The sequence below is a fragment of the Zonotrichia leucophrys genome, chromosome 6 (assembly GCF_028769735.1).
Source record: "Zonotrichia leucophrys gambelii isolate GWCS_2022_RI chromosome 6, RI_Zleu_2.0, whole genome shotgun sequence".
In the NCBI taxonomy this organism is placed as follows: Eukaryota; Metazoa; Chordata; class Aves; order Passeriformes; family Passerellidae; genus Zonotrichia; species Zonotrichia leucophrys.
This window is the reverse complement of record NC_088176.1, coordinates 22,921,794-22,949,142: the sequence shown is the minus strand read 5'-3', so window position 1 is coordinate 22,949,142 and position 27,349 is coordinate 22,921,794. Positions and strand designations below refer to the sequence as shown.

At 39.9% G+C, this 27,349-nt stretch overlaps 2 protein-coding genes across 4 annotated transcripts in view; one reads left to right on the top strand and one right to left on the bottom strand.

The window, feature by feature from the left end:
* Positions 1–589: 589 nt before the first annotated feature.
* RPS24 (ribosomal protein S24) lies at positions 590–7,289 on the bottom strand. Of its 3 annotated transcripts, none has more exons than XR_010440917.1 (7): positions 7,166–7,289; positions 5,811–5,876; positions 5,041–5,250; positions 4,500–4,610; positions 3,637–4,378; positions 1,523–1,558; positions 590–683 (listed from the first exon to the last, which is right to left on the bottom strand). XR_010440917.1 is itself a non-coding variant. In XM_064717562.1 (7 exons), exons 1-5 carry the CDS (start codon positions 7,166–7,168, stop codon positions 3,648–3,650), a joined length of 396 nt encoding a protein of 131 aa, XP_064573632.1. In that variant the 5' UTR covers positions 7,169–7,286; the 3' UTR covers positions 590–683; positions 1,523–1,558; positions 3,637–3,647. The 3 variants fall into 3 exon arrangements, 2 of the variants coding, with proteins under 2 accessions (XP_064573632.1, XP_064573634.1); XM_064717562.1 differs by having other exon boundaries at positions 3,637–3,653; positions 7,166–7,286; XM_064717564.1 differs by lacking the exon at positions 3,637–4,378 and having other exon boundaries at positions 7,166–7,285.
* Positions 7,290–7,354: 65 nt separating this feature from the next.
* Positions 7,355–27,349, top strand: part of POLR3A (RNA polymerase III subunit A) — a 33,114-nt gene continuing 13,119 nt past the window's right edge. The window contains exons 1-21 of the mRNA XM_064717561.1: positions 7,355–7,947; positions 8,814–8,949; positions 9,502–9,639; positions 10,155–10,326; positions 11,525–11,679; positions 12,581–12,820; positions 13,749–13,911; positions 14,107–14,243; positions 14,774–14,877; positions 15,562–15,703; positions 16,199–16,339; positions 17,525–17,594; positions 18,265–18,392; positions 18,866–19,004; positions 20,167–20,331; positions 20,602–20,774; positions 21,382–21,493; positions 22,797–22,915; positions 24,201–24,338; positions 25,818–25,988; positions 26,765–26,878. Of these exons, the coding sequence (XP_064573631.1) occupies positions 7,904–7,947; positions 8,814–8,949; positions 9,502–9,639; positions 10,155–10,326; positions 11,525–11,679; positions 12,581–12,820; positions 13,749–13,911; positions 14,107–14,243; positions 14,774–14,877; positions 15,562–15,703; positions 16,199–16,339; positions 17,525–17,594; positions 18,265–18,392; positions 18,866–19,004; positions 20,167–20,331; positions 20,602–20,774; positions 21,382–21,493; positions 22,797–22,915; positions 24,201–24,338; positions 25,818–25,988; positions 26,765–26,878 (2,901 nt within the window). The 5' untranslated portion in view covers positions 7,355–7,903. The remainder of the gene's footprint in view (positions 7,948–8,813; positions 8,950–9,501; positions 9,640–10,154; positions 10,327–11,524; positions 11,680–12,580; positions 12,821–13,748; positions 13,912–14,106; positions 14,244–14,773; positions 14,878–15,561; positions 15,704–16,198; positions 16,340–17,524; positions 17,595–18,264; positions 18,393–18,865; positions 19,005–20,166; positions 20,332–20,601; positions 20,775–21,381; positions 21,494–22,796; positions 22,916–24,200; positions 24,339–25,817; positions 25,989–26,764; positions 26,879–27,349) is intronic.

Genomic DNA, 27,349 nt, shown 5'->3' with positions numbered 1-27,349 from the left:
TTGCTAGAGCTGCCCAGTCTGTTTCAGTCCTACTTAAAGTACAGAATTTCTGCTTTCCATACTCCTCAAAATACCTGCACACCACACTGCCCACACTTCTATCTTAAATGGCTCTTGTAACACTATCAGATCAAAAATTAGGCGCTATTAGAAGAATTAAGCTGACACACAGCTTGCAGGCCAGAAACAGACAGCAGAGCCTGTCCTGATAACTCAGGATCACAAGACAAATCCTTCCTAATGCCTTCATTAGCCAAAATCAACTGTGGAAGTAGGCAGCTCTGAGCGTCTCTGTGTGCATGTTTGGTTCTCCCTTGCTCTGTGTTCTAGAGGTCTATATAAAACAGGCAGCCAAACAAAAGGACTTTGCAAATACCATTTGAACAAGAGCATGCCTACCTCCAACACTGCCTGCTTGGAATTAGCTCCTACTACTACCTGTAGGATGCCGTGGTTCACTTTAAATTGATACTCAAAACAAGACTTGTTTAATTATGAACAGATTTTAATCCAGTGCAAACCATACACCTATACTGAATTTCTCAAACATTACAAAATGGTAGCTTTTGAATCAAAAGGCAAACCAGTATTTTATTGACAGATTTTATTGATGTTAAATTCAGATGAGCATCCTCTGCTTTCCAGAGTTATTCATTCTCTATTTCTTCATAGAATGATGCTGCCTGTAAAGGAAAAAAACAGATCACTAACACACAATAAAAACAACTTTTACACTTGTGCTTTTATAAAGCCTGAAAGACTGTTTCCCAAATAAGTAAGGTGAACCACATTGCTCTTCTTGTAAGAGCATAAAGCTCAAAATTTCCCAGCACTGCCATGGCAATAAATGAGCCTAAATTATAGCAATTTTGCAGAAGAGATCAACAAGCTACAACTGCTTTGACAGATTTCTGTTTAAGACATTACACTCACTATATCAGCTCCCAGACAGACTGTTTAATGTTTAAGTTCCTTCCAACTGAGTCACTCAGACCATTTGTAATAAAACCAGTCTTTTCTGGAGCAGTTATTGACCACAGCACCTAGGTTCCTGCAGCAAAGATATAAAAATGTAGCCTGACTTGTCTGTAAGAGCATCCTGTTTGTAAGTATTTACCTCAAAACGAGTACCTGTAAGCAAACAACATACATCTATTCCAAAAATAGGCATCATGCTACTTCAATCTCTTTTAGACAATAAAACTCAAACATCTATCCTCTTTAGCATACCTAAAAATGAAAAACAGTAACACTAAACAATCAGCAACTTTGGTAACAGTAAATCTGAAGTACCTACTGTATTGTTTCAGTCTTTATACTGATCAGGTATTTCATGCAAGTCAAGTCACATAAGATACCAACTCAGCATTAAGTGCAAAAGTGGTTTGTAAATATTCTTAGCCTTGAACTCTTGCACTGGGTTCTATGCCTGCACAGGTACCACAAAAATAAACCTCAGAGTTGTTATCATAATGACTGCACTGCTGAATGGCTACCCTTACAAAGCATTCTGAAGGCATACCTGTTATCTGTTGTCCACCTGAAGAATGTTCATTTACTGAAAAAGAGAAAGCATCAATTAGTAAGAATTTTATCTAAATTCTACTACTGTAGAAAACTGAGCTTTGAGGGTTTTTACTGACATTCATGTACTGTTTTCAATTAACCACATTAAAATGTGATAGGAAACCCTCGAAGTTGTGACTACTGCAGAGACAGAAGACACAGATTTCACTCACTCCCTTAAACTCAACAGCTATTTAGAGTTTAACTAATGCTCAGAATGCAACTGCCTGTCCAATTACACCTACAGGCTACAATGGCTTTTAAGTGCTTACCCATCCACAGTCCTGTCTGACAGCCCCACCTTGTCAAAGGCTGTCACAGCTACAGCTGTGACATTAAAGGGAGGGAGGAGATTATTTTGCATTTCAGTATCACTATTTTAAATGCAAAGACCAGGTGAAGCACATCCACATATTCTTGTTCCCAATTTTAGCAAGCTCAGCCAGCTCTAGAGCCACAGGATGTATTAAGTAACACAAAATATTTGAAAATACTTCTCTTGAAACTGCAGGGAAAAAAGAATGGGAATGCTAAAGGAGTGAGAAGTGAAAAGAAGCATCAAAGAAAACTTAACAAGACATCAGCATAGTTATGGCTGATTTTTTCATGACTACATCATATGTAACTTTTAGAATATACACTTGCCTAAATATTTCTCAGAATCAAGTAGTGACACATTTACAAGGTAAAATAATTCTCACAGATTCTGTAGGTGGACTCAGAAATGTGTTCCAGGGCTCCTATTAAAAATTCTTCCACACAGCTGTGATAAGGATGATGAACCATACCACATCATGATCTCTGAACATGCATTTCTGAAGACAAAGCTTAGTGTATTTCACAAATGGTTTTGTATAATGCAGCACAGAATTCTGTTCAAGTGCGTTGTTTGGGAAGTGCACAAAATAATTCATCTTAAGTGACAACATAAAGATTAGCAAATCTGGTAAACAAGTCAAATCTAACCCATGCATACTCATCAACTGAAAGATCATTTTAAAAGACATCAAAATATCTCTAATCAAAAGCACAGTTTGCCTACTACTAAGACTACACGTTGGTTTGACAAGCACTTGATACAGAAGTCACATCTCCCATGTACCTACTACAAGGCATGATCTTTGCCTTCACTTTCTGAACTGCTGATATGCCTTAGGAGCTTCTATGAACTGGACACCATTAATAATTCAAGTGAGTCATTTGTTCACTTATAATTAACACTCAAAACCAGCTACCTTCAGGTGCAAACATCTTAAAAGGAGGAAGTTCCTCCATACTACTGGGACTGGTGCAATATGAAATGGCTCCTTTGGCACTGACACAAGTGTGTAACATTAGGTTTTACTACTAGTAGTAACATTAGGTGTTACTACTATATCAAATGCTAATTTTGTGCCACAAACCATTGTAGGACTTCATGATTAAAACAGCATTAAAGCACAAAGGAAAAAAGCTCCTAATATTTTCCAGCAGAGTAGTTCCCTGATCTACTAACTGTCAGTAACACTTGTTCCTTCCCATCCAGGGGTAACAAGAACTTCACATCCACTAACTACAAAATGTAATTTCACTGAGATTTCCAATTCCACTGTAATTTGTGTGTTAACTTGGAATACTGCTGGGCAATAGTTAAATAAAGTTTAATGCTGACAACTGTGCCATTTCCAAGCACCATCTCAAACGTACCAGGTGTGATGTGACTCAGCTTTCACGTACACCACTACTTTCACACAATGGGCAAGTTACACATGCAAGTGCACTGTACTACTTTGAATCAGATCCTGTGGTGACTGATCCAATGTCTCAAGTCAACAACATGGAGTTACTTGGATTTATTCTCACTATTATAAAGCTGATTCACTAATTTCAAAAGGTCTGGTTTGCTAGAAGCCAAATTTTACTTCCATGTCACACAAATAAAATTCATTATGTCATTAAGTGAACCCTCACATGACAGATGTAAGTTCAAATCAAACATGCATACAAGGCAGTACAGTGCTTCCATTAAAACAACAGACACATTTCAGTGATGTGTAATTCAGGCACCAAATCCATGCTCATTTCCAGTACCTGCAGATACTTCATTTCTGATGGAGAGTTCCAAGAAAGTAGGAAAAAAGCAAAAGTGAAGATTACTACAGTTCAAGATATCAAGGTATTTTCACAGCTACAGAACTAAGCATCACAACCCATTACCCTCTCTCCCCTTGCTAAAACACCTGAAAAAAACTCACTTGCCTGCACAGCTTATTTAATTTTTATCAGAAGACAGAACACTGTGAGGGAAAGTGACTGGCTTCCCACCCAACCTATTCCTCAGATTTGGTTCTGTTTCCTGATAGAAGAAGTCTGCCTCCCCCTAACCTGCCTTTATGAGGTCACAGCCACAGCCCAGGGGGCTCTATCAGTCTAGCCTCAGCAGAGGAAGGCTCCAGTACCTTGGGCATCAGCCCCTCAAACCCCAAGGCATTCTACCTTATCTTTCTTACACACTGTCTTCACTGCCTACACCACACATCCTTAACAAACTTACCTGGGTAAGGAACACCATACCAACAGTAACTGGGTGGAGTAAGCATTAGGGGTTTAGGCAGCCTGATTAACAAGTGTTAAGATAATCTCAAGTGTGTATTGCGAGACTGAGTTATGTGATTAGAGCAACACTGTTAGATTTATGAAGTTTAACAGTGACACATAGGAAAGAGTAATTTAGGAAGCATTGTTTCATGTCATATCAGCTAGGCTGGCAGCAGTGAGGAGCAAAACTAAGCTACTGAGCTGATGACAAGCTATACAACACAGAGTTTACCTTCTGTTATCCAGTAGAACAGGTGAAAAAACGGAAGAAAAACAATGTTATTTTGTTGAAGAATTCATAATTAACATTTCAAAGGCATATGTTCACTCTAGCTTAAAAGATATTCTCATCCTACCTTCTTGCCAGCACCAACATTTGCCTTGGCTGTGCCCCTGACTTTCTTCATCCTGTTCTTACGCTCTTTTCGCTGCTTCCTGGAAGTCTTCTTCTTTTCATACAAGCCGTGCTAGTAAAAACAGTTGAAAGTTGCTTTTAACATTGTTTCTCTACTAACAACTCTTGAAAAGTTCTATGATTTCTGAAATGTTCAAATACAGCTTACATTTGAAATATTAACTAAGTAGCCAGATCATTAACTAATGAATGATTCAAGGTAGAACATAAACATTGAAGAGGCACATGGATCAGCCCCTTTTCTTATGCTTATTTTATACTCCAAAAAAAGCTTTGTTAAAAGTTACTGCTAAACACCTCTGGTATTATCAATTTTGCCTTCCCAATTCCCTAGCAATGGAGAATAAAAACGCACTTAGCCTATTTTGCAAATGCAGAAGTTAACGTGTGCTATTTTAGGAGCTCTCATACAACTGTACTTAACAAAACCTGAGTTTTTACGCATGCAAATCCTGTTTTCAAGACAAGAGAAAACAACATACCCTGGCAAGCCTGTGCTTGGGTTCGTTTTTCTTTGCATAGTCCAGGGAATCATAGATCATGCCAAAACCAGTTGTCTTGCCACCACCAAAGTGAGTTCTGAAGCCGAAGACGAAAATTACATCAGGGGTTGTCTTGTACATTTTTGCCAGCTTTTCCCTGATTTCTGTTTTGGGGACTGTGGCCTTTCCAGGATGAAGAACATCAATGACCTAAGAAAGAATTTAAACAAGTTGATTAAAGGTCCATGTCCAGTACACAGCCCCACCAGGTGCTACAATCACACCATGAGGTCAGCATTTAAACTAAGACACTTGAGGAGCACAAGCTATAATTCATTTGACACAAAAGCATTCAGAAGTTTCTTGCTTCACTGAGTCATTTCAATGGAAAAATACCTTTAAAAGCATTAAATCCAACAATAGATCCAAACCTGTCTCAATGTTACTAAGCCATGTTCTCAAGCGCTACATCTACATGTCATTTAAATACCTCCAGAGAGGATGTCTTAACCATTTCCCAGAGCAGCCTACTCCAATGCTTAATAATCCTTTTGGTGCAGAAATTTTCCTCAACATCCAGTCACAAGCTGGTACAACTCCACCATCACAATTTACCTTAAGCATACATCAACGCATTTAAACTCATACGCTCTTACAATTCCTTATTTAAGAACTCCAGAGATTTTAAGGGCCCCATATTTATAGCAGCTAAACCTTCTTCCGGCCCAGAACCACCAAAAAAATAAATGCAATTTTCTGTAGTCTTTTACCATCTGCTTGCGCTGCAGAAGTCTGTTGGTCATGAACTTCCTGGTTCGGATGGTCACTGTGTCATTCTGCAAGAGAAAACATTCAATAAAACAAAACAATAGCTACAAATGCAACAGAAGCTGAACATGAGCATAAATAATGCAGGGTACTACAATGTTTAGGCGCCTCAGATATTGACAGTGACCTCACAATGTAAGTGGGCTTGTCTTGGACCACAGAAAACACCTTGAAGTAATACAGTGAGAAACTGACAAACTCATCCCCAGTGTCCAAACAGCCCAACAACAGACACACCTTCACTACCATGAAAAGCTGACGCAGCTTTTAGTAAAAGACATGGATTTCAATCCCAAGTACTCTGCCAATACAACAGAACCTTCCTCCTAAGCCCATATGTTACTGCCTCTATGGCTTCCCACCTCTAAGCACAAGGGAGCGCCTAAGATTCCTGGATGTTCTTGCTTGAAAAGAAAAACAGGTCAGTAGGTCCAGAAAAGCTTAGCCAGTTTTTTCAGTAAATGACACACTCAGCATAGCACTTGGTGTGTTAGCACCGGACTTCAAAGTAAGGACATGAAGTGGGTGGGGGTAAAGCACAGGGTGAAAGAGAAGTAACGATATAGAACAGAATGATTGACCATGCACTGCAACAGTAAAGAAGCTCCTCTTAATCCTCACTGTCAAATTACCTGTGCTACTGCCTGGCACCAATAAGCAGAGCCTGGCTGCATCCTCTGATACCCCCCTCCAAACACTGATAAAGCGGCTTTTCTATCACCTCTTCCCGAGCTGAAGACGTTCAGCTTTATCAGCCTTTCCTCGCAAGAGAAATGCTCCAGTCCCCTTCCACTGGAACCACACCAGGAGCTTCATGTCTGTCCTGGACTCAGGAGCCCAAAACTGGACATTCCTCTCCAGGTACAGCCGCACCACGGCTGCGAAAAGAGATCAGCTCCCTCGAGCTGCCGGCTATGTTCCTGACACAATGTAGAAGTTTCTCTAAAAACCCCGCACATCACTGCTTCCACAAGGCTTCCAGAGAGGAACAGCCGCGATAACAGCGGATATGACACACGGCAGCCCGCACAGAGCGGCAGCACACGGGTGCCTCACTTTTAGAGTACGGACACGGAGCGGCCCAACCCGCAGCACCGCCCTCACCCCGCAGCTCACTGCTGCCGGCAGGCACAGACGCGCGGCGGCCCAGCCACAAAAGCCGGGGCTCGGTATCCGCCATACCCCCGCGGGCGGGTGCGGGCGGGCCGGGCCGGCAGAGCGCGGCGGTGTGAGGGCGCGGCAAGGCACGGATGGCGCCGGTACAGGGCGGATGGCGCGGCTCAAACCAGGCACTCACCATGGCTGCCGCTGCCGTTCCTGCGACCGGAAGAGAAAGAGATCGACGCCCCTCCCAGGCCAATTATAAGGAGGCACAGACGTGCTTCCACTAGTGGTGGAACTGAGCGTGGCGCCGCCCTTTTCAGCGTCGGTCCTGGCCCGAAATAGCGATGGGCGTGGTTTTCGTGTGCTTTATAAAAGCGGCTGCAGGAAGTGCTTCATGTTCTGATGGGGATGGGCTAGGTTTCCTGTCCGCTGCCTAGCGCTTTTGGCCGAGCTCAGCCCCGCTGTGCGCTGTCCCTGTTGTCGGCCCGTGCGCGCAGGGGGTCCCGCCGCTGGTGACCCAGGGCTGCTGTGGGGACACGCAGAACCGCGGACTGAATGTGGCGGCGCAGCCTGGCTGGGGAGTTGCTTGGAGATCCGGGAGTTGGGCTTTTTTAGCCTCGGGAAGAGATGGCTGACAGAGAGCCTCATTCGTGTGTATAGAAAAGGAGGGGTGTCAGAGAGCGGGGCTGGGCTCGGCTCCGTGGTGCTGGCTAATAGGCCAAGGGGCGGTGTGCCGGCGATGCTCGGGAAGTTCCCCTTGAACACGGGGAGCAGTTTCTTCGCTGCGCACTGAGTGCCGAAGCGCCTGCGGAGGTTTCCTCCGGGGAGGTGTCCCCCGGTGCCGGCAGGGGGCGCTGCGGGCGGAGGCCGCGCTGACCGCCCCGGCCCAGGCCCCGCGTGCAGCCGCCCGGGCCCCGCTGCAGCCGCCGCGATGGTGAAGGAGCAGTTCAGGGAGACCGATGTGGCCAAGAAAATGTGAGTGGGATCGTGCGGTGCCCGCGGGCTGTGGCGGGGAGCGGCAGAGCTGTGGGGGACAGAACCGCTGGAGCTGGCAGAATGTTGGCGTGGAGGGCCGCGGTGGGCAGCTCGTGACCCGGCTGCTCCGCTCATCGGAGCGCTGCCACAGGCTGGGCTCTCCCACATGGGTGACTGTGCCTGTGTCTAGCTAGGAGGTTGCCCAGGAAGGTCGATAAGTCCCTCAGATAAAAACCACTAACTCACCGTAAAACAGTTTTATTTTTTACAGTTATTTGAAAAGATCCTGTTTCAGCAATGTTTTGACTCAACCTAGCTACCTTTGCCTTGTTTTAGAATGCTTTGGGGCCCTAAGAAGGGCAGCGAGGCTGCTGAAAGAGCACCAGCCCTCGGGGGGAGCGTCTGAGGGAGCTGTGGTGTTCAGCTTGGAGAAGAGGAGGCTTAGGGCAGAGTTTCTCTTTTCTAAGGCCACCTGAAAGGAGGCTGTCGCCGGCTAGGAATTGCTTTCTTCTCCCAGGCAACCAGTGACTGGATGAGAGTGCCTTAAATTGCACTAGAATAAGTTTAGATTGGGAATGAGGGAGAACTTTTTCACAGAAGGGATGGTTAAGCATTGAATGGTCTGCCCGGGGAGGTGTTTAAGGAAAGCTCCGATGTGGCACTCAATGCTGTGCTCTAATTGACAAGGTGATGTTTGGTTATAGGTTGGGTTCAGTGATCTCTGAGATCTTTTTCAACCCAGTTGTTTCTGTGATACTTGCATGTAGGTGTGCTTGTCATTATAAGTAGTTTTGCATGTGTATGTATATATATCTATGTGCCTATATATATGTACCCATACATATATTTGAAATTTCTTCTCCTAGAAGCCACATCTGTTTTGGCATGAAATCTCCAGAAGAGATGCGTCAGCAAGCTCACATTCAAGTGGTCAGCAAGAATTTGTATAGTCAGGACAACCATCACTCTCCGCTGCAGTATGGAGTGCTGGACCATCGCATGGTGAGGACCTTTCTTTTGTTTTCCAGTTTCTTTCTGGGGAGTTGCTCAAGTGGTTAAAAAAAGGTTGGGGTTACTGAAACATACTGTTTGTCCAAAGTAAGTTCAAATGAGTCTTTACTTGAATTTCGTAGACTATTAGTTGCAATGCCTGTTACTATTTTTACAGTTTTGGTGGGCAGGAATGCATTCTCTTGAGGTAGGAAGTAAGTTACTTTTCTGCCAAACTCTTGGGATACACAGAGGCATGTGTCATCAAAATACCACATTGTAGATTTTAGTAATCTGTAAACAATTTGTAAGTAACAGTCTGTGAATAACTTGTAAGAGCTGCCTGAGTCCAGGTCATTGTTGTCAGCAGGGGCTGTGTGTAAAAGCCATTTTTCTTAAGGGTCGGAGTGGCTGTAATGCTATTGATGTGCTTCTGATGCTGGGGAAAAGGAGTGGTTTTGCTACTAGGATTCCTGACTAGTTTTTTAACTGCTGTATTTTGTATCTATCCTATCAGTTACAGCTAACTTTTTTCTGTGCATGTGTGTTCTCTTTCTCCCAAAGGGAACCAGTGAAAAAGACCGGCCCTGTGAAACCTGTGGGAAAAGTCTGGCTGACTGCTTAGGGCATTATGGGTACATTGACTTAGAACTACCATGCTTTCACGTTGGGTACTTCAAAGCTGTGATAGGCATCTTACAGGTAAACATGATCATGATTTCCTGTCAGTTTCTGGTCTAAAAAAGGAAATTTTCAGTAAAGATGATGCTTGAAAGTAGTTGAGAAGGCCAAAATAAGGTTGCTTTAGGAACCTATGTTTGTGTACATTTTCTTTTGTAAAATACATGTATTTAAAGACCAGCCTTAGTGATGTTCTATGTAATCTCAGATTGAAAAATTCTGTTGTTTTTCTGCAGTTTGAATTAAATATATGCAGGATAATTTGGCTTTCAGAACATCCAAGTAAATCAAAGCTCTGTTTGCTTTATATGGATTTAATGCCCTGCTGAGCTTAGCTAATGATTTGCCTTATTGACTGTATTTTTCTCATGGGCTGATTAATGTATATTCCAATATGTGATTTGATTTTCTAATCAAGACAGTGGTATCTCATTCAAAGAAATGCACTGTGTTGAAGAACTTAAGCTGTAGTTCAAGAGGTTACATCTCTGAATGTGTCTCTGAAACAACTGTGTTTATACATGCTTACCTTTAAGATGATCTGCAAAACCTGTTGCCGCATCATGCTGTCAGTGGAAGAAAAAAAGCAGTTTTTAGATTACCTAAAACGACCTGGCCTTACATATCTTCAGAAGAGAGGGCTGAAAAAGAAAGTGTCTGAGAAGTGCCGAAAGAAAAACACTTGTCCTTACTGTGGGGCCTTTAATGGTGAGTATCAACATGAGCAGTTTGTGAAGTTATCTGCTCTGGTGGTTTTCACCTTGATGGCTGTGATAGGATCCAAATCTTGAATATGCTTATTCATTGCATAGCTAGTGGGTGTTCTCTCTGGCCTTCATTAAGAACCAGGTAATTGCATTTTTAGAGCCAGACACATCCTTGTTAACCTCATTTGTGTGGATACCGACATTTTCCTAGTTGCTTGTAGTGTTTCATGTTGTAACCGATATTTGATACTTCAGTCATGACAAAAACACCCCTTTTCATGTGTTTTTGAAAATATTGGGAGCTATTGGCAATGATGAATATCTTCACATAAAAGCATTGATAGCATTTGTAATTTTGAGTGAGCATTGTTTTTCATCACTGAATTAAATTATCTTAAGACTATTCCCTCTTCAGGGCAGAGTATTTTTGTACGAGTTTGTATGTGGTTTTCCAAATAGGTCTTGTTTTTTTTTTCATTTACACTGATCACATGCTACTGCTGTTTAAGGACTTGGTTTATTGCAGGTGTATAGTAGATGGTTAATCCATTACTTAACTTCTAAGTCATGAAAATTGTGGGTTCTTTGTTAAAATGTTCAGCAACTCAATAAAAGTAGAGCTGTTTCATCATAGGTACCCTGTCTACACATGGGGGGCATAAACAGTAGGCATTTAGAAAAGTTACATGATGGGTCAGAACACTTCTGTGAAACAAATTGAGCATTTGGACTTGTCTGTGGAAGTTTTATGAATCATGTTAGCTGTGTGACATGAAAATATTTATCAGATTTTTCTGATAATTCACTTCCAAAATTACTTCAGGAGATACTGGTAAGATACCTAAATGGCACTTCTTAATCCTGTTTTTAGTGTGGGAACTTCTACTTTAGAAATATCTGTTGTGAATGAGGTGAAGCTGAATTAAAGGTGTGGGCTAAACCACCTACTTTCAGCCTCAGAGGCTCTACTATCATGTAGGTACACCAAGCCATCCATGTAAAAAGGTATAACTTGATTGTCCTTTTGTTGTTCTCTGAATTTAGGAAGCTGGTTAATAAAGCTTATAAAGTTTTAATTTGTTCTTATGTTCACTGAAGGTTTAGCTCGTTTTAGAACTGTAACTTAAGTTTTGGTGGTGTTTTGTGTTTTTGTGTTTTGAAATAATATCCCAAGGCAATCCATATTTAATTCCTTGCAGGAACTGTGAAGAAGTGTGGTTTGTTGAAGATAATACATGAAAAGTACAAGACAAATAAGAAAGTTGTAGATCCAGTAGTATCTACTTTTCTCCAGTCCTTTGAAACTGCCATTGAATATAACAAAGAAGTGGAGCCCTTACTGGGAAGAGCTCAGGTGAATTTTATTATAACCTACATTTTTTGCTTTTTTTTGGGCATGAAATAAAACTCCTTAAAGCCTTGCAATGTATCAGCTCAAGTCTTGTGATGATCCAAGAATTTTATATATCAAAAGATAGATGAAGAATGTTTGTATCCAGTGCAATAATGTTAATTTGCTAAAATGAAAAATTTAGTATATTAGCATGTTTTGGTACACCATCATCTGCCTGTAAATAAAGTAATGTTCTTAGTGTGTTGTGCTTCTATAAACTAGACCAGGAAGAAGAAGCACAGGTCCATATTAAGTTTCCATGTACATACAGGTTTACTCTAAGACAGGTCTTAATTCCAATGCATGCATTTTTTTCTTCAGAGGTTCTTTATGTTGAGAAAGAGCAGACTTCATTTGCTATTTGTTTCATTAGCTGTTCATTGTATTCAGTTTTGTTTCCTTCTGCTCTTAGCAATCTCCAGGCACATACTTGGATGGAAAACACAGCAGTAGATGTACTAAGATGAGAGAAATATCTAGGTAGTACTGCAATCATGTGATTTTTTTACTAATGAAATGAATACAGTGTACTGTAAGTTTGTTGTAGCATATTGAGTTGCTTTCTCTATTGACAGTGAGATCGTCTCCATTCACTCTTGAGACCACAGAGCAACAACTAGGAAGTAAACATGCAGATGTAGGGGAAAAATGGAAGGAAAGAATATATAGCAAGCTAACATTTGAGATGCTAGAAACATTGGTTCAGAATAAATAAACCAAAACATAGTTTTGTTTGCATGAATAGTTCTGTATTTGCCTTGAAAATGGCTATTTCTGAACATCAATAAAATAAGGGGAGGAGGGAGGCATTGGAACTTGATACGATGGCTTTTTCTCCCCATTTTCCCAATGGATTTTGTAGGAAAACTTGAATCCTTTGGTAGTATTGAACCTGTTTAAAAGAATCCCAGTGGAAGACATCCCTCTACTTCTAATGAACCCACAAGCAGGTAAACCTTCAGATCTGATCCTCACACGGCTCCTGGTGCCTCCACTGTGTATCAGACCCTCTGTGGTGAGCGATTTGAAGTCTGGCACCAATGAGGACGATTTGACAATGAAGCTGACAGAGATCATTTTCCTCAATGATGTGATAAAAAAGGTGAGTCAGCCTTCACCCTCTGAGACTGCTGCCTTCAGAAAGACTTGTGTGGGATTGAATATAGCAAGTGGGTTTAGTGCTTACAGTCTGGTGCTGTATTTCTGTGATCGTGGGCATTTCACTGGAAGACAGGAGCAGCTTAATTCAGATGGGACTGGCTGAGTGGCTGCTTGCAGTGTAGGACCTGCTACTGGTCTGCTGGGTTCTTATGAGAAATGTTTTTTCATTTCAGCTCTGGTCTGTTAACTCATTTTTTTAATGTTTTCTCTTTTTTCCCTCTCCCATGACTGTCACACTTTTTGCATAGTCACTTACAATGAAAATATTACACCTATTGATTTGTGTTGTGTTTTTTTTTTTCTTGTAGCCCTTCCTCCTTTCTTAAATCTTTGTGCTTTATTTATTCCACTATCTGATCTTGAGAAGTCAGGTTTCATTTAGCATAGCCATCAAATTGAGACTAAAAGATGATTTGAGGTTTTATCATTTGCTTAGAAGAGCGCTTCTACCAGAATAATACTTTTCACACTTTTCAAAACTGTTCCTTTGTCAGGCAGACAAAATGAATTGGGTACTAACTCTTCCATGATTGAAAAACTATTAACTACTGATTTTCCTGTCAGTTAAGTTATATTAGCTTAAGTTGATTGGGAAAAATGTAACTGAAAGAAATACCTAATTTTGCGAACATTTGTTCAAAGCCCATGTTAGTCAAAAGATTTTTTTTGCTGGGTTCCCTTGTGATGTGCCTTATGCTATAGTAATATGCATCATCTCACAAAGGTATTTTCCCTTTTTCTTTGCAATTGATGGAAATTTCAGTATATTTTTTGCAAAGGAAGAGTTGTACTCATAACAGGAAACTTTTTGTCTAGTTTAATATATGTTGTTATATTTATTTTCTGAATTGGATTACTATTTTGTTTAGCATAGAATATCAGGCGCCAAAACACAGATGATTATGGAAGACTGGGATTTTCTTCAACTGCAGTGTGCCCTGTACATTAATAGTGAGCTCTCTGGCATACCCCTCAACATGGCACCTAAAAAATGGACCAGAGGTTTTGTTCAGAGGCTTAAGGGAAAGCAAGGTTTGTCCAAAAAATTGCTTTTAATAATTTTTTTTATAATTGAACCACAAATCTTTGCTATTGCCAAGTCTCCTTCTGCTACTGCTGTGTAGCACCTCAGTGCTGTACCTTAAATGATGTTCTAATGTACTGTCTTAACACATAACATTTTGACAACTTTTTCTTTTAAGAGTTTCAACTGTTTTGTTTCGTTAGGTCGGTTTAGAGGCAATCTGTCTGGAAAGAGAGTGGATTTTTCTGGCAGAACAGTCATTTCACCTGATCCTAACTTGAGAATAGATGAAGTAGCAGTGCCTATTCATGTTGCTAAAATATTGACCTTTCCTGAAAAGGTAAGTAGTATAGGACTCAAAAACTTCTTCTATTCCATTTTTGTTCCCTAAGTCAGACCTTGATGTTGTTTCTTTACTCACTCTAAAAGGGAGTGAATGTACTGCATTATGTTGGAAATGCCATTCATTGATGCTTTGCCAGTTCTCTTGCTGCTGGCAAATAAAGATCTGTGGTATTGGATATAGGTAAGTGCTGGCAAGGTGTGGTGTAAGGAGTGACATCTCTACAACTAAGACTTTTGCTTCGTGTTTTTTCAATTCATTCACAGATTTGTATAAAGGTGTGGATGGGTACTTTTATTTCTAAGTTTCCCTCCCAGATTTTTAATTTAATTTCCCTCTGATATCCTGCTCTAAGATAGGCTGATGTTTTTCTCCTCTATTCCATCCTGCAAGTTCCCCTCAGCAGCTGGAGGCTGTGTAAAGGGATTGTCAGTTGAGCCTAAAATTTGAGAACACAAAAGCCATCAATAAAAACAAGATCCTGAAACATGTTCTGCTTGTTTCTGATTCAAGTCTTTATACAACAGGTAAACAAAGCAAATATTAATTTTATGAGGAAACTTGTCTGCAATGGTCCTGATGTTCATCCTGGAGCAAACTTCATACAGCAAAGGCACACTCAGATGAAAAGGTATTGTGCTTATCTGTAATGATTCACTTTTTATTTCTCCCCATCAGCTTGGTCTTGTTGGTATATGAAAGAAGTTATATCTGCAGGGATTAAAATTTATTTTTAGGATCTTTTATGCAGGGAAATAGAAAAAGAATTGTCTTGATGTTCTCAGGTTTATTGTACCAGTTTTTAAAATAGTCTCTTGCATTTAAACTAAAGCGCACATGTACTAATGATGTTGAACTGCAGTTAGATTATTTTATGTCTGAGTTTATCTTAGCTGAAATGGAGGGTGTAGTACAGACAAGTGAAAACAGGTGGTTTTGGGCAAGTTGTACTGGCTGTTTTCATGTGAGAGCTAGTCTAAAGTCAGTTTATATGTAGGAGGAAGGGGTAATAGATGAGTGACACTTCCTGTGCTCTGATACAATTGAAATAAATTCTGTGCACTTAAAAGTGGACTTTTTTCTTACTTAATGCTTAATCACTTTAGCTTTGTTGACTAATGCCAAAATACAGTCATTGCTTAAAAGAGCAGTGATTGATGTTCAGTCCACACCAGTTTTGTTTTCTAGTTATTGTAATACAAATACTCCAGCGTTTAATGGAAAAGTTGGCATTATAAACACAGAATTCATTTTTAGTTATCTTTGTTTAATGTCTGTGCATCTTCTGACTGCCTTGTTCTCCCTTCCTATGAAGGTTTTTGAAGTACGGGAACAGAGAGAAGATGGCGCAGGAGCTGAAGTTCGGTGACATTGTGGAGCGCCATCTGATCGATGGTGACATTGTCCTGTTCAACAGGCAGCCCTCTCTGCACAAGCTGAGCATCATGGCCCACATTGTGAGTGCACACAGGCTGGCACAGACAGTGCAGCCAGCAATGCCAGGCACTTGGCCTTCGTGGTGTTTCTGTCTTACATAAGCAAAAATCAACAGCTCCTGCTGAAACTGTGTGGAGCAAGGATGACTGCAGTGCAGTTGTGCCTGGGCCTGGGACCTCATGTGTACCCAGGCAGGGTGCTGTATGCACACTTCTTCCAAGAGCCATACTTGACCTTGCTATGTCTTCTTCTGTGAGCATTTCATTTTTGTGGAATTGATGTGATCTCTACAAAGCATGTTGTCTTGTGTGCTTTTAATAAATATTTCATAATGAAAATTATTAGCTACATTTCTATAATATAATCTGAATACAATTTCTGTCAGTTCCTGTTGAGTCAAATCTTATAATCATGAATTTTGATTCATTTTTGTAATATAAAAAGGAAGCACTTGAGCATGGCTTTTTTTTAGCCATGCTTGACTGTGTGTACCTAATTTTTTTTTTCTTTTCCAGGCTAGAGTAAAACCTCATAGGACATTCAGGTTCAATGAGTGTGTCTGTACACCATACAATGCAGACTTTGATGGAGATGAGATGAACCTTCACCTTCCTCAGACAGAAGAAGCAAAAGCAGAAGCACTTGTTTTAATGGGGGTTGGTAGATAAAATGCTCATGTTGGGATTTGGCTGGGGACAGATGGGCTGAGTCCTTTAGTTATTAACTTGCATGTGAAATCTGAAATACTGTCAAGATTACTGGGTGTGGATATTTTCCAACTTTGAAGCTGCTTGAAAACTGTGCAAAAACCACTTCATAATAAATTAGGACTGATACACCCTGGTGATCAAATAGCCTTAGGTTTAACATTTGGGGAAATTGCAGTGTAGATGTCATGAGTATGCTTCTGCCTGACTGTCCTTAGAGGTGGCTACCAGGGTGGCTCTGTTACCAGCAGATCAACATTTGCTTCTGGTGTGACAGCCCGGGAACTGCAGTTAGATGGACCAGCTGGAGATAAGGTGGTGATACTGGGCTTGTACTGGAGAATGCAGCTTCCCAGAGAAGGCAGGGGAGTGGGCTCATAGAGCAGGGTCAAAAAGGCAGAAGGGAGGGAAGGTAAATAAGGATCTGATGGTTGCAAGCTTTGATCTGTGGTGTGAGTCAGTAGCTGAGGGTTTACCAATCCATTGCTCCTTTGGCATTACCAAGTGCTACTCTCAATTCAGGTGTACCCATACAATTGTTGGCTGCAGCCTGTTGGAGCTCACTGAACTGACTTGTGAGCTTAAGAACACCCCCAAGTGATTCAGGTCTGTGTGGGAATGGGTTCAGGCAAAACTGCTCCATGGGTGGGGATGATGAACTGGAACAGTAGTTTGAGTAAAAAACTACTGATCTTGATTGAGATCATGGGGCTAGAGGTGGCTTTATTGTTACCCATCAGGAGGGATTACACCACTTGCAGTATTGCAGTTGATCCCTATAGTGAATGTAACACATCGTGTCCTTTCCCCTGTTCTCAAAGCTAGTTTGTCTTCCCTTCCCTGTCCTACCAAAACACATCAAGTTGTTTGCCACTTCTGTTTGGAAACACAATATGCCATTTCCAGTAACTTGTCTCAGACTATTCCTTAGCTGTCAGTAGATGTGCATGGATGGAAGTGAACTGAAACTTCTGACTTCTTTTTTCCATCTTTTTGAAGAAAGCTGTAGTTCAATTTAGAATAAGCTTTGACCATCTCACCATAAAATAAATGTGTTAAATGATAGATTCCATTTTAAATAGCCAATGGAATATCAGTTTCTTCAAATGCATAACATCTTTTTGTGTCATGCAGACTAAAGCAAACTTGGTAACACCTAGAAATGGAGAGCCTCTTATTGCTGCTATTCAAGATTTCCTCACAGGTCTGTATGAGCTGGTTTCAGAGCTGTGTGATCTAACAGTTGTTCCTTCAGAATCACTTCCCGTTTTCACAATTTTTCTATATTAATTAAAAACTTTCTCCTTTCACAAGTCAAAGTAACATTATTAAATAAGGCCATTGCTTTCCTGGAAGATAATGATGCCCTCGGAGTAGTTTCTGATGTTGTCTACCTTTGTAGCTGCTGTTATTACTACCTTTGACCGTGTTTTTCTGCAAATGAATGTTTGACATCTTTGTGTGCATTCAGTAGACAATATGAACTGCTTATGATTATGGTAGAGGAGTTGATTTCACTCAATAACTATTAGCTTTAACCTCCAGTATGTACCTTTAATATCTTTGATTCTTTATGAGTAAACATAAGGAAGAAAGTTTACAAAAATAAATGCTGAAGCCTTGTTTCACTTAGGAAATAGTCTGAGATCAAGAGAGTAAGTTATAGAAATAGACTGTTCCTAATTTGTAGACATTTAGTGTGGAGCAATTCAACAAAATTCTGGAAAGGATTTACAACTAAAGCTGTCTAAACTATTGTTGTTTTGCATAGTAAGTAGCTGGTTCATATAAGAATGAAATAATTAACACTGAGTATGCAATGGCTTTTGAATTGAATCTAAATTCAGTCTGTCATAATACTTTTTTCATTCCAGGTGCTTACCTTCTTACATTAAAAGATACCTTTTTTGATCGAGCCAAAGCCTGTCAAATTATTGCATCTATCCTGGTTGGCAAGGATGAAAAGGTCAAAGTTCGCCTTCCACCCCCAGCAATTCTGAAGGTGTGTCAAACTAGTGTTTTCATGTTACTAAGGTTTTCTTTATTGTGTGTTCTTGACCCATAGTGATGCTGCATGAGTCTTTCAACTTCTAAAGTTTGAAATCAAAGGTACTTTATAAAGAAGAATTATGAGTGTTGCGCCCTCTTTCAGAAATGAAATGACAGCAGCATCTTTGAGGTTTTTGCCTTTTCTAGTTAGAAAGGGGAACATGACAGTAAGAAGGAGCAATAGTGCATGTTTCTCTGAGTGCATGCACGTACCCTGTTGTAAAGGATAACCATTCAGCACCCAGGAGGTTCCAATCTATGAAAGAGGATGTTTTTCAAATGAATGCTACTATGCATTTCTACAAGTATGATTCTCTGTAGAGTTGTTCTGTATGTCTGGCAATTTTACAATTAAATTCTTCCTTGCTCTTTTTCTGTAGTCATAGAATAAACTTAGTATTTTTCTTCTCCTTCTGTTTCTCTCAGCCTGTAACACTCTGGACAGGAAAACAGGTTTTCAGCCTCATCCTCAAACCCAGCGATGATTGTCCTGTAAAAGCCAACCTACGAACCAAGGGCAAACAGTATTGTGGCAAAGGGGAGGACCTGTGCTACAATGATTCTTGTGAGTGACACTTCTAAAGCAGTGTTTTGCAAGTTGCCAAAGAAATCTTAGAAATTATTGAGCTTCCTGTAGGCATTGAAGCTGTACTGAACATAAGTGTTCTTGAAATGAAAATAGGATCTTGCAGTTTTTCTCAAGACTTGAAGTCTATTTTCTTAAACTGAAAGAAAAGTTTTGTATGATGCTCAGTTTGTCATGGTGCTAAATACTGTTTGAAGGTGAGAGAGAGGAAAGCAAAGCTTAGCAAGTGGTTGTTCAGAGGGCAAGTGAAATTTAGACTCTTGATGAGGGATACTAATGCAGGGATTAGAAGTCAAACACTGTAAGGAGATAGAACATGCAGGGAAGATAAATCCCTAGGATATCAAACCATCCCTGTCCTTCCACTTAGGGATGTCAGTGGCAGATGGAATGCAAAAAGCACCATGGTTGAAAAGGTTGTAGAGGAAGACTTTTCTTAGAATCACTTTAATATGCATGTGGTGACTGTTGGAAAGGAACTTGAGCAGGCAGGCTTAGGCTGGTTCCTTGCTGCTCACAGTGTAAGTTGAGGAACCATTGATTTACACTAATTCTGTCATGCAGTGTTGCCTCAAGGAAGAATTTCCCAGTTGGCACTGAAGTCCTCTGTACAGATGACTGAGTGGTTTCTGCAGATGAAAGGAACACTCTGTGCTATGAAGTCGGTTGTAAACATTGTGGAACAATTTTTTAAGGCTCTAAATATTGTAGGACAAAAGGCCGCAAAGCAATCCTGCTCACACTCCTGTGAACAAAAGACATTGACTTTCACAGTCTATTAATTTCATAAAATATGGGAAGAGTCCATTTTCTGAGTTACACAGGAGCACATGATGTTGAAAACTTGCAGGGTTTTTTGTTGGCTGTTTTCAGTTCTCTGAAAAAAACACATTTCTGCAGACAGAGTAATTCTGAAAGTCCTCTGCAATTTCTCAAAAGTCTCAAGAAAACCTGAATTGTATTTTGATTTGATATTATAAGTGATAGAGCAGTGACTTGCGTTTCAAGATGATGATACCTAAATTCACATTGAAAATTCTGAGCACAGACAGAGCTTCTATTTAAAAATTCATAAGTGATTACTAATGGGTGGTGAGTGTTTTAGACAACTGGTCAATTCTTTTTGCCTTTTCATTTCTAGATGTCACAATTCAAAACAGTGAGTTAATGAGTGGCAGTATGGACAAAGGAACCCTGGGGTCAGGATCCAAGAACAACATCTTCTACATCTTGCTGAGAGACTGGGGCCAGGTGGAAGCTGCAGATGCCATGTCACGTCTGGCCAGACTTGCTCCAGTCTATCTTTGTGAGTACATTTCCCTGTAAAATAGTACTTCAATACAGAAATGGAGAGCAAGCAAGATTTTTGCTTCAAATGTGACATGCTGTGCTTTTAAAAAAATATGCTTGTTTTGAAGGTGGGAGACAGTGAAACAATTATTATTGTGTTTATGAACTTCTTGTGATGGTCACATGATGGGAAGCAAAATTGAAAGTTGCCAATAATATTTCCTAGATTTTATTTGTTTTCTTTATATGGGATTAAACTGTAATTTTTTTTTCTTTTTAATAATAGCTAATCGTGGCTTTTCAATTGGAATTGGTGATGTAACCCCTGGGCAGGGCCTGCTAAAAGCTAAGTATGAGCTCCTGAATGCTGGCTATAAGAAATGTGATGAGTATATTGAAGCTCTGAACACTGGCAAGCTACAGCAGCAGCCTGGTTGTACTGCAGAAGAGACACTAGAGGTAAAATTTTTAATTAAATGCACTCTCCATTTGGAGTAGAGGCTTCACAAATACATTCTTGTACATGGTGCATTGAAAGTCTGTGGTTGTCTTCTGAAACCTTAAATACAAGCAAATACAGTCCCTAGGCATGTAACTTGAGCTGAGTCTGTACAGGCTTTAGATGTTGGTATGCATCTAAAAAAGCTAGCTTAACACAGAACAGAAATCCTCCAGGGTGTATTGGGGTGATACTGGAGAATAAAATTACACAGGTAATTGGAATGAGTTAATTACATTGACCAAGATTTTTGTGGTTATCTTCTGTGCAGCACTGTGTGACTTAGAACTTAGTGCAATGCTCAATTTAGCTGATTTTCTGATGCTGATAAGAGATTGTCATGTTCTTGGATACCCCTGTCTTATCCAAATAAAGATATTTTCTTCAGCAAACTGGAAGTTAGGCAAGCTGAAATTTAAAATTGTTTTACCTGAAGCAACACCTGGGTTTCTTTGTCTTCACTGTGTTTTGCATTCCCTTTTACTATTGAAGGTGTTGCTGGGAGTGATAGAGTTCTGTTTGTGTGTGTTTTAGCAAACTCTGAACCTCTGAAATACTGTATTTCAGGCTTTAATCCTGAAAGAACTGTCTGTTATCAGAGATCATGCTGGCAGTGCCTGTCTCAGAGAACTGGACAAGAGCAACAGTCCCCTGATCATGGCTCTCTGTGGTTCTAAAGGTAGGGACAGCTGAACTTGGCCTGTAGGTTGCTCACTCTTTCACTTATGTGAAACTTTCTTCTTCCATCTTTATAGCTTGTTTTATACTGTCAGTTTGCAAGTTCATGTCATAGCTGTTTCAAGTGGTTCAGTAAGTACAGCTTGGATATAGTTAGTTAAAATCAAGCAGATGTTCTGGTATTCTTGTCTTGATTTTTAGTGCTAGTTGCAAAGTATCTTGTTCTTAAGACTTTAATTAGTCAGTTAAAAGTTTTCAGTTGTGTTTCTACTTCAAGTATTTATATCACATAGAAAAATCAACAGTAAATGGTACATTCAGAATGGGAACTAACATTTTGTAGAATCATGGAATTATTTGGAAGGGGCTTTAAAGATCATCTGGTTCCAACCCCCTGCCATGGGTTAGACCTTCTATCAGACCAAGATAGGGTATCCACAGCTTCTCTCAGCAACCTTGTTATAAAGAGTTTCATCCTGATGTCCAATCTAAACCTGCCCTCTGACAGTTTGAAGTCATTCCTCCTGTTCTATCATTACATGCCCTTGTGTCAGGTCCCTCTCTGTCTTTCTTGTAGCCCCTCTTTAAGTGCTAGAAGATGCTATAAGGTCTTGAATTCTTGAGGGAGTTTTCATTTGTTTACTTTCAGAATTTGAAGAAGTCACTTTTGCTTTTTTGGCTGTCTAATAATTTTTTTTGTTTTATTTCTAACAACATGTCACTGTGAGGCTTTTTGTGGAAAGCCTCACAGGGGCATGTTGTATTCTAAAGAAATACTGAAATCTAAGACAAAAAGTATATTAAGTGTATCATTTTTGTGGGGATGATGGGGGGGCATTGTTTGCAAACATATTCAGCAATTAAAACTTCTGAGTTAGTGACTTAATTCTCTGGGACTTAATTTGTTCTAGGAGTCCTGGTAGACTGAACCCTTTATGAAAAATACTGTTTAAGTATGTTTGACAAAATTGTGAAGCAGAATGTGTAGGTTAGGATCATGGGCTGTGTACAACACCATCTGTGCTACAACCCAGGATAATATAAGGGCAGGAGCCAAATAAAGGCATGAATGTCTGACTCAAAGGAAAAAAAAGTGAAAAATTATTGCCTGTGTCATAGACTTTGCATAAATGCTGAAATTAACAGGATGAGTAACAGAAAAGCTTCTCTAACTCTTGCAGTTCTCTTTTGCTGAGCAGCTGTAAGGCTAAATAATTCACCTTCATGAAAGTGAAGATAGCCTTCACTCACAAATGATGAATTTACTGCTTCCCTGATTAGCTTTCTTTTCCTTGTCTTTTCAGGCTCCTTCATTAATATATCTCAGATGATTGCTTGCGTAGGGCAGCAGGCTATCAGTGGGTCCCGTGTTCCTGATGGGTTTGAGAATAGATCCTTGCCTCACTTTGAGAAGCATTCTAAGGTAATTCTGGGGGTTTACAACAGACTGTGAAGCAAAGTGGAACAAGTTTGCTTAAGCCATTTTGAGGAGAATGCATGATGAAATGTGTTGTCATGATATGCTGAAGGAAAAGGCTCATATATGGTGAATGTAAAATGTTTTGTGTGATTTGGGAGTTAACAACAGTGCTCTGAATTGCTGTAGGATGTCTAGTTAGCTTTACTGCTTACAACTAAGCCTTGCTTTGACCTTTCTAATTTAGTAAAGTTCAAGTGAAGTGATTACACAATTTTGGTTCTCTTGAGAGTCCTAAAAATAATTAGTTTAAAGTTTCTCACTGGTGTTACATTTGACTGCACGAATGCTTTCCAGGAAAACTGCTGAATGTGTGTTTTATAAGCAGGTGAGAGCTTGCCAGTCCAGTCATTCTGTTTTTTCTTTTTCCATGAGGATAGGTACCATGGGTTACTCTGTGTTTCATGTTTTGGTCCTACATGAAGCAAGTGACTCTCGTGCACTTGTTAATATAATCCAGTGAGATGAATTTCTTTCAAGTGCTTTTTGAAATCTGATGAACACTAGTGAAGGTTCTGGGTATGAACCCATAGTCTAGTTTGTGTGCTAGCTAAGTGTCAGATGGTAGCTATGACACATGTGTGACTAAACGTCCAAATTGCAACTTCTGAATTCTGTAACATACTGAAAAAGTAGAAAAGGAAACAATACTTAATGGTTTAGATGGGAAAATAAAATGTAGCTCCAGCTTTTTTTCTGATTTAGAAAGCATTACCTGTTGTCAAATAACAAAAAGTGATTTTTGACTTGAAGGGATGCCTGTGTAAATTTCGTTGGCAGGAGTTTTCCTCAGGGGTGAGGGCAAACCATTCCAAAAAATTCATTATATTCCTGTCTCCAGTTGCATTTTTCCTAGCTTCCTAAGTCTTCAGCAAATGTCTTTGCACTACTATAGCAAAGTGAACATTCCTAATTGCAGTTTCAATTTTTGCAAGCTTAATGGAAGTGTTGGTGTGGTGGTGGGAAGGAATAGCTGGACATGTGACAAGGAGGAAGGAGCAACTCTGGTAAACTAGTTTGGAAGAACTAGGCAAGGATTTCTGAAATCTTTATTCAGATCTAAAATATGAGTATGGAACTTGAGAGCTAAGCAGAGCTGAAGTCCTTGTCCTGTGTTGGGGGATTATTGGCTAACTTGCAGAAAGCATTTCAGTGGCATGCACCATGTCTTTCTGTAACATACAGAACATACATTGCATTTTAACTGTGTTTTTCCCACTCTTCCCTGCAGCTCCCTGCAGCAAAAGGCTTTGTTGCCAACAGCTTCTATTCTGGCTTGACTCCCACAGAATTCTTTTTCCACACAATGGCTGGTCGAGAAGGTCTGGTTGATACAGCTGTAAAAACAGCTGAAACTGGGTATATGCAGGTAACAGTCAGCAGAGTGAGGGTTTTATTAGTCTGCAAAGATGTGGATATTTCTCATGTGCCTGTTGAGGTGACTGATCAGGGAGAAGTGCAAATGTTGTGTGTAAACAGAGTAATTTATACTGTGAAATACATGGCTTGGTCTATTCTCTAGGAGGTGTGGAGTTTGTAAATGAGACCTCAGCTAGTGGTACAATAACATGCTTGTATTAAGCTGTTTCCTCCTGAATATGGGTAAAAGTCCTTGTTCTGTGGAATTGAGGACTGCTTTCTGTGAAGTGTGTTCCTGAACCTGATGTGAGTGATGACAGAAATGCAGCTCAAGCTCCCTTTCACTGACTGCTGTCTAGTTAAGAGGGACCTTGGCCATATAGGCTTAGACTGGTTCTGTAAGATTTTAGTGTCTTTGGCTGTAAATGAATGTCCTTCCAACAAAGCTTCCTGCTTTTATGTGCAGTCTTAAGATTTGTGTTCCAACATTTAAGTAGTATGTGAATTATAGTCCTCTTCCCAATGTAACACAGCAGAGAAGCCAAGATAAATTTGGGCTGGGAATGCATTCTGAGATACACAATTAACTGTACAAAGACAGAAAAAAAACACCTTTTGGGGTTGGTGACTAATGAGACCATTTGTCTCCAAAACTAATGGAATAATCTTGGCATGTGTGCAAGTATTTGCATATATATATAAAAATATTATAAGCAATCTGCATAGTACTTTTCCTCTTCAACTTTCTTCCTATATCAATGAATTGTACACTTGGACTTGAAATGTAAAAAAAAAAAAATCCTGACATTTTATCCTACCTTTTTTCTCACCAGTGAGAACAAAAGTACCAATTCGTAGTCTAGTTTAGGTGATCTAATGTGCTTTCATGGAACAATGAAGTTGACCTTTCAAGTATAAATGTTTTCACCTAAAATGTTTGATAGCACGCTTTCTTTTGGGGAATGCCAAGGAATATGATAGTTAAGGGATTTCCCAATGTAAGGAGTTAATGTAGGAGAAGCAGATAACCCAGATAGAAAAATGGCTTTAGCATGTGACCTCTTTATTTTTTCTCAGTGAAAACAATCATTGAGTGGCTCTGCTTTCATATACAAAAAGTATTGTATCCCTTGAAAAATAAATCTGCTTGGAAGAATATGAGTGTCATGTCAAGAAAACCCACCCAAGTAAATCCCTCAAACTACAATAGGTTTTTGCAGCTTAGCCTTAAGTCATTAGCTTTTCCTATACAATGTAATTCTGAATGTGGAGTATTGTGTTGTTGCATGAAATTTTATTGACTTGAATGTTCTGTGGAATGTACAGAAAGGCCTGAGCGGTAATACATGATTAAGTAGGTTTTCATGCCTGCTCATCACTGTGTCAGATTTATTTCCCAAGTCGGTTTCTGTGCTTCTTGTATTGTAAATCAACAGCTATTTTTAAAAAGATCCATTTTACTTTCCTTGTACTTTTTTTTTCCCTTCAGAGACGTCTGGTAAAATCCCTTGAAGATCTTTGCTCACAATATGATTTAACAGTCAGAAGTTCTACTGGTGACATTATACAGTTTATTTATGGAGGGGATGGCTTGGATCCTGCAGCTATGGAAGGGAAGGATGAACCACTGGAATTCAAGAGAGTTCTAGACAATATCAGGGTAAGGATTGCTGAAATCCTTATTCAAAGTGTGGAAATACTGTTAAGCATGGAGAAGAAAGTAGTAAATAATAGGGAAAGTTGTTTCACTGGAAATATTTACTTTCAAACTGCCTTTTTTGAATGCTCCTGGTCAGTCTTTCAGGATGTGTATCCTAAGAGTAATGGATATTTTTTTCCAGTGGAACAGCAATTTGTGTACAGAGATGAAATCGTGTGTAAGCCGTGACAAGTAAAATTTCTTTCTGTGCTTGAACATAGTTTTGTGGTCTGTTATCCAGCTCAGTAGATAATTTGGTACATTGCACAGATTAATTCTCTATTAAATCAAGATATGGGTGTTCCTTGAGTTCAACTGGCAGGCGGTTGTTCAATAATGCTGTCACATTTGAAGACTTGTGTTGTTCAGTTTTGGTTTTGTGGTTGGTTGGTGTGTCGTGACCAACTTTCCCCCAGGAAAACACCTTTTGTTGACGTAACTATTTAGATTTCTGGAATAGGGGTGTAAAAAATGGGTAGAACTAGAAATGTCTGGGTGTATACCTTCAGATTTGCAGAAATAAGGAGGAGTGGATGTGGTCCGTTTTCCACAGTAGTCTGATATATAGTGTAGAAAACCAAAACCAATAAAAAAAAAAAAAACATTAAACAAACTACAAAAAGACCCAACCAGAAATAAAGAATGCTGTTATTCAGTTCTACCTGTGTTCTGTATCTTTGCAATGGAGGTTTTGTGCATGTGCTGTCTGTGGATAACTCATGTTTTTTCCTGTGAAGGCTGTCTATCCATGCCGAAGTGAGCCAGCCCTTAGCAAAAATGAATTGGTGTTAACATCTGAGTCCATCATGAAGAAGAATGAATTTCTTTGCTGCCAAGACAGTTTTCTGCAGGTAATTATCTCACTTCCTTATCACACTGTGATTAACTTTTCTTTAGGATTTAAGCACAGGACTTTAGCCTGTCTGGAGACTACTTACATGGCTTTTAAGGGTGAGTGAAGGTTCACATGGCTGCTTATACTTTGAATTCAAAAATTTAATGTGTTTGAAAGAGCACTGGGCAATTTTAATATTTATGAGAGCAGCCACTCTCAAGACTTCCTTGAGAATCACTGATCAAAGCTGTGGAATTAACCTGCCTGTAGAATTAACCTTACGTCTATATAAAGCTGTTACCTTGATCAACCTTCTGATTACTGGCAGTGATGAGAAAAAATTCATTTCATGACCTGTATTTGAAGAGTTTCTTTTAATAGATCAGAGTGTTTCAGAGCACAAGGTAAACCTGAATTGCACTTCCATTGATAGAGTCAAATTATATCTGTATTTGAAATATGCTGTAAGTCTTAACTGCAAGTCTGA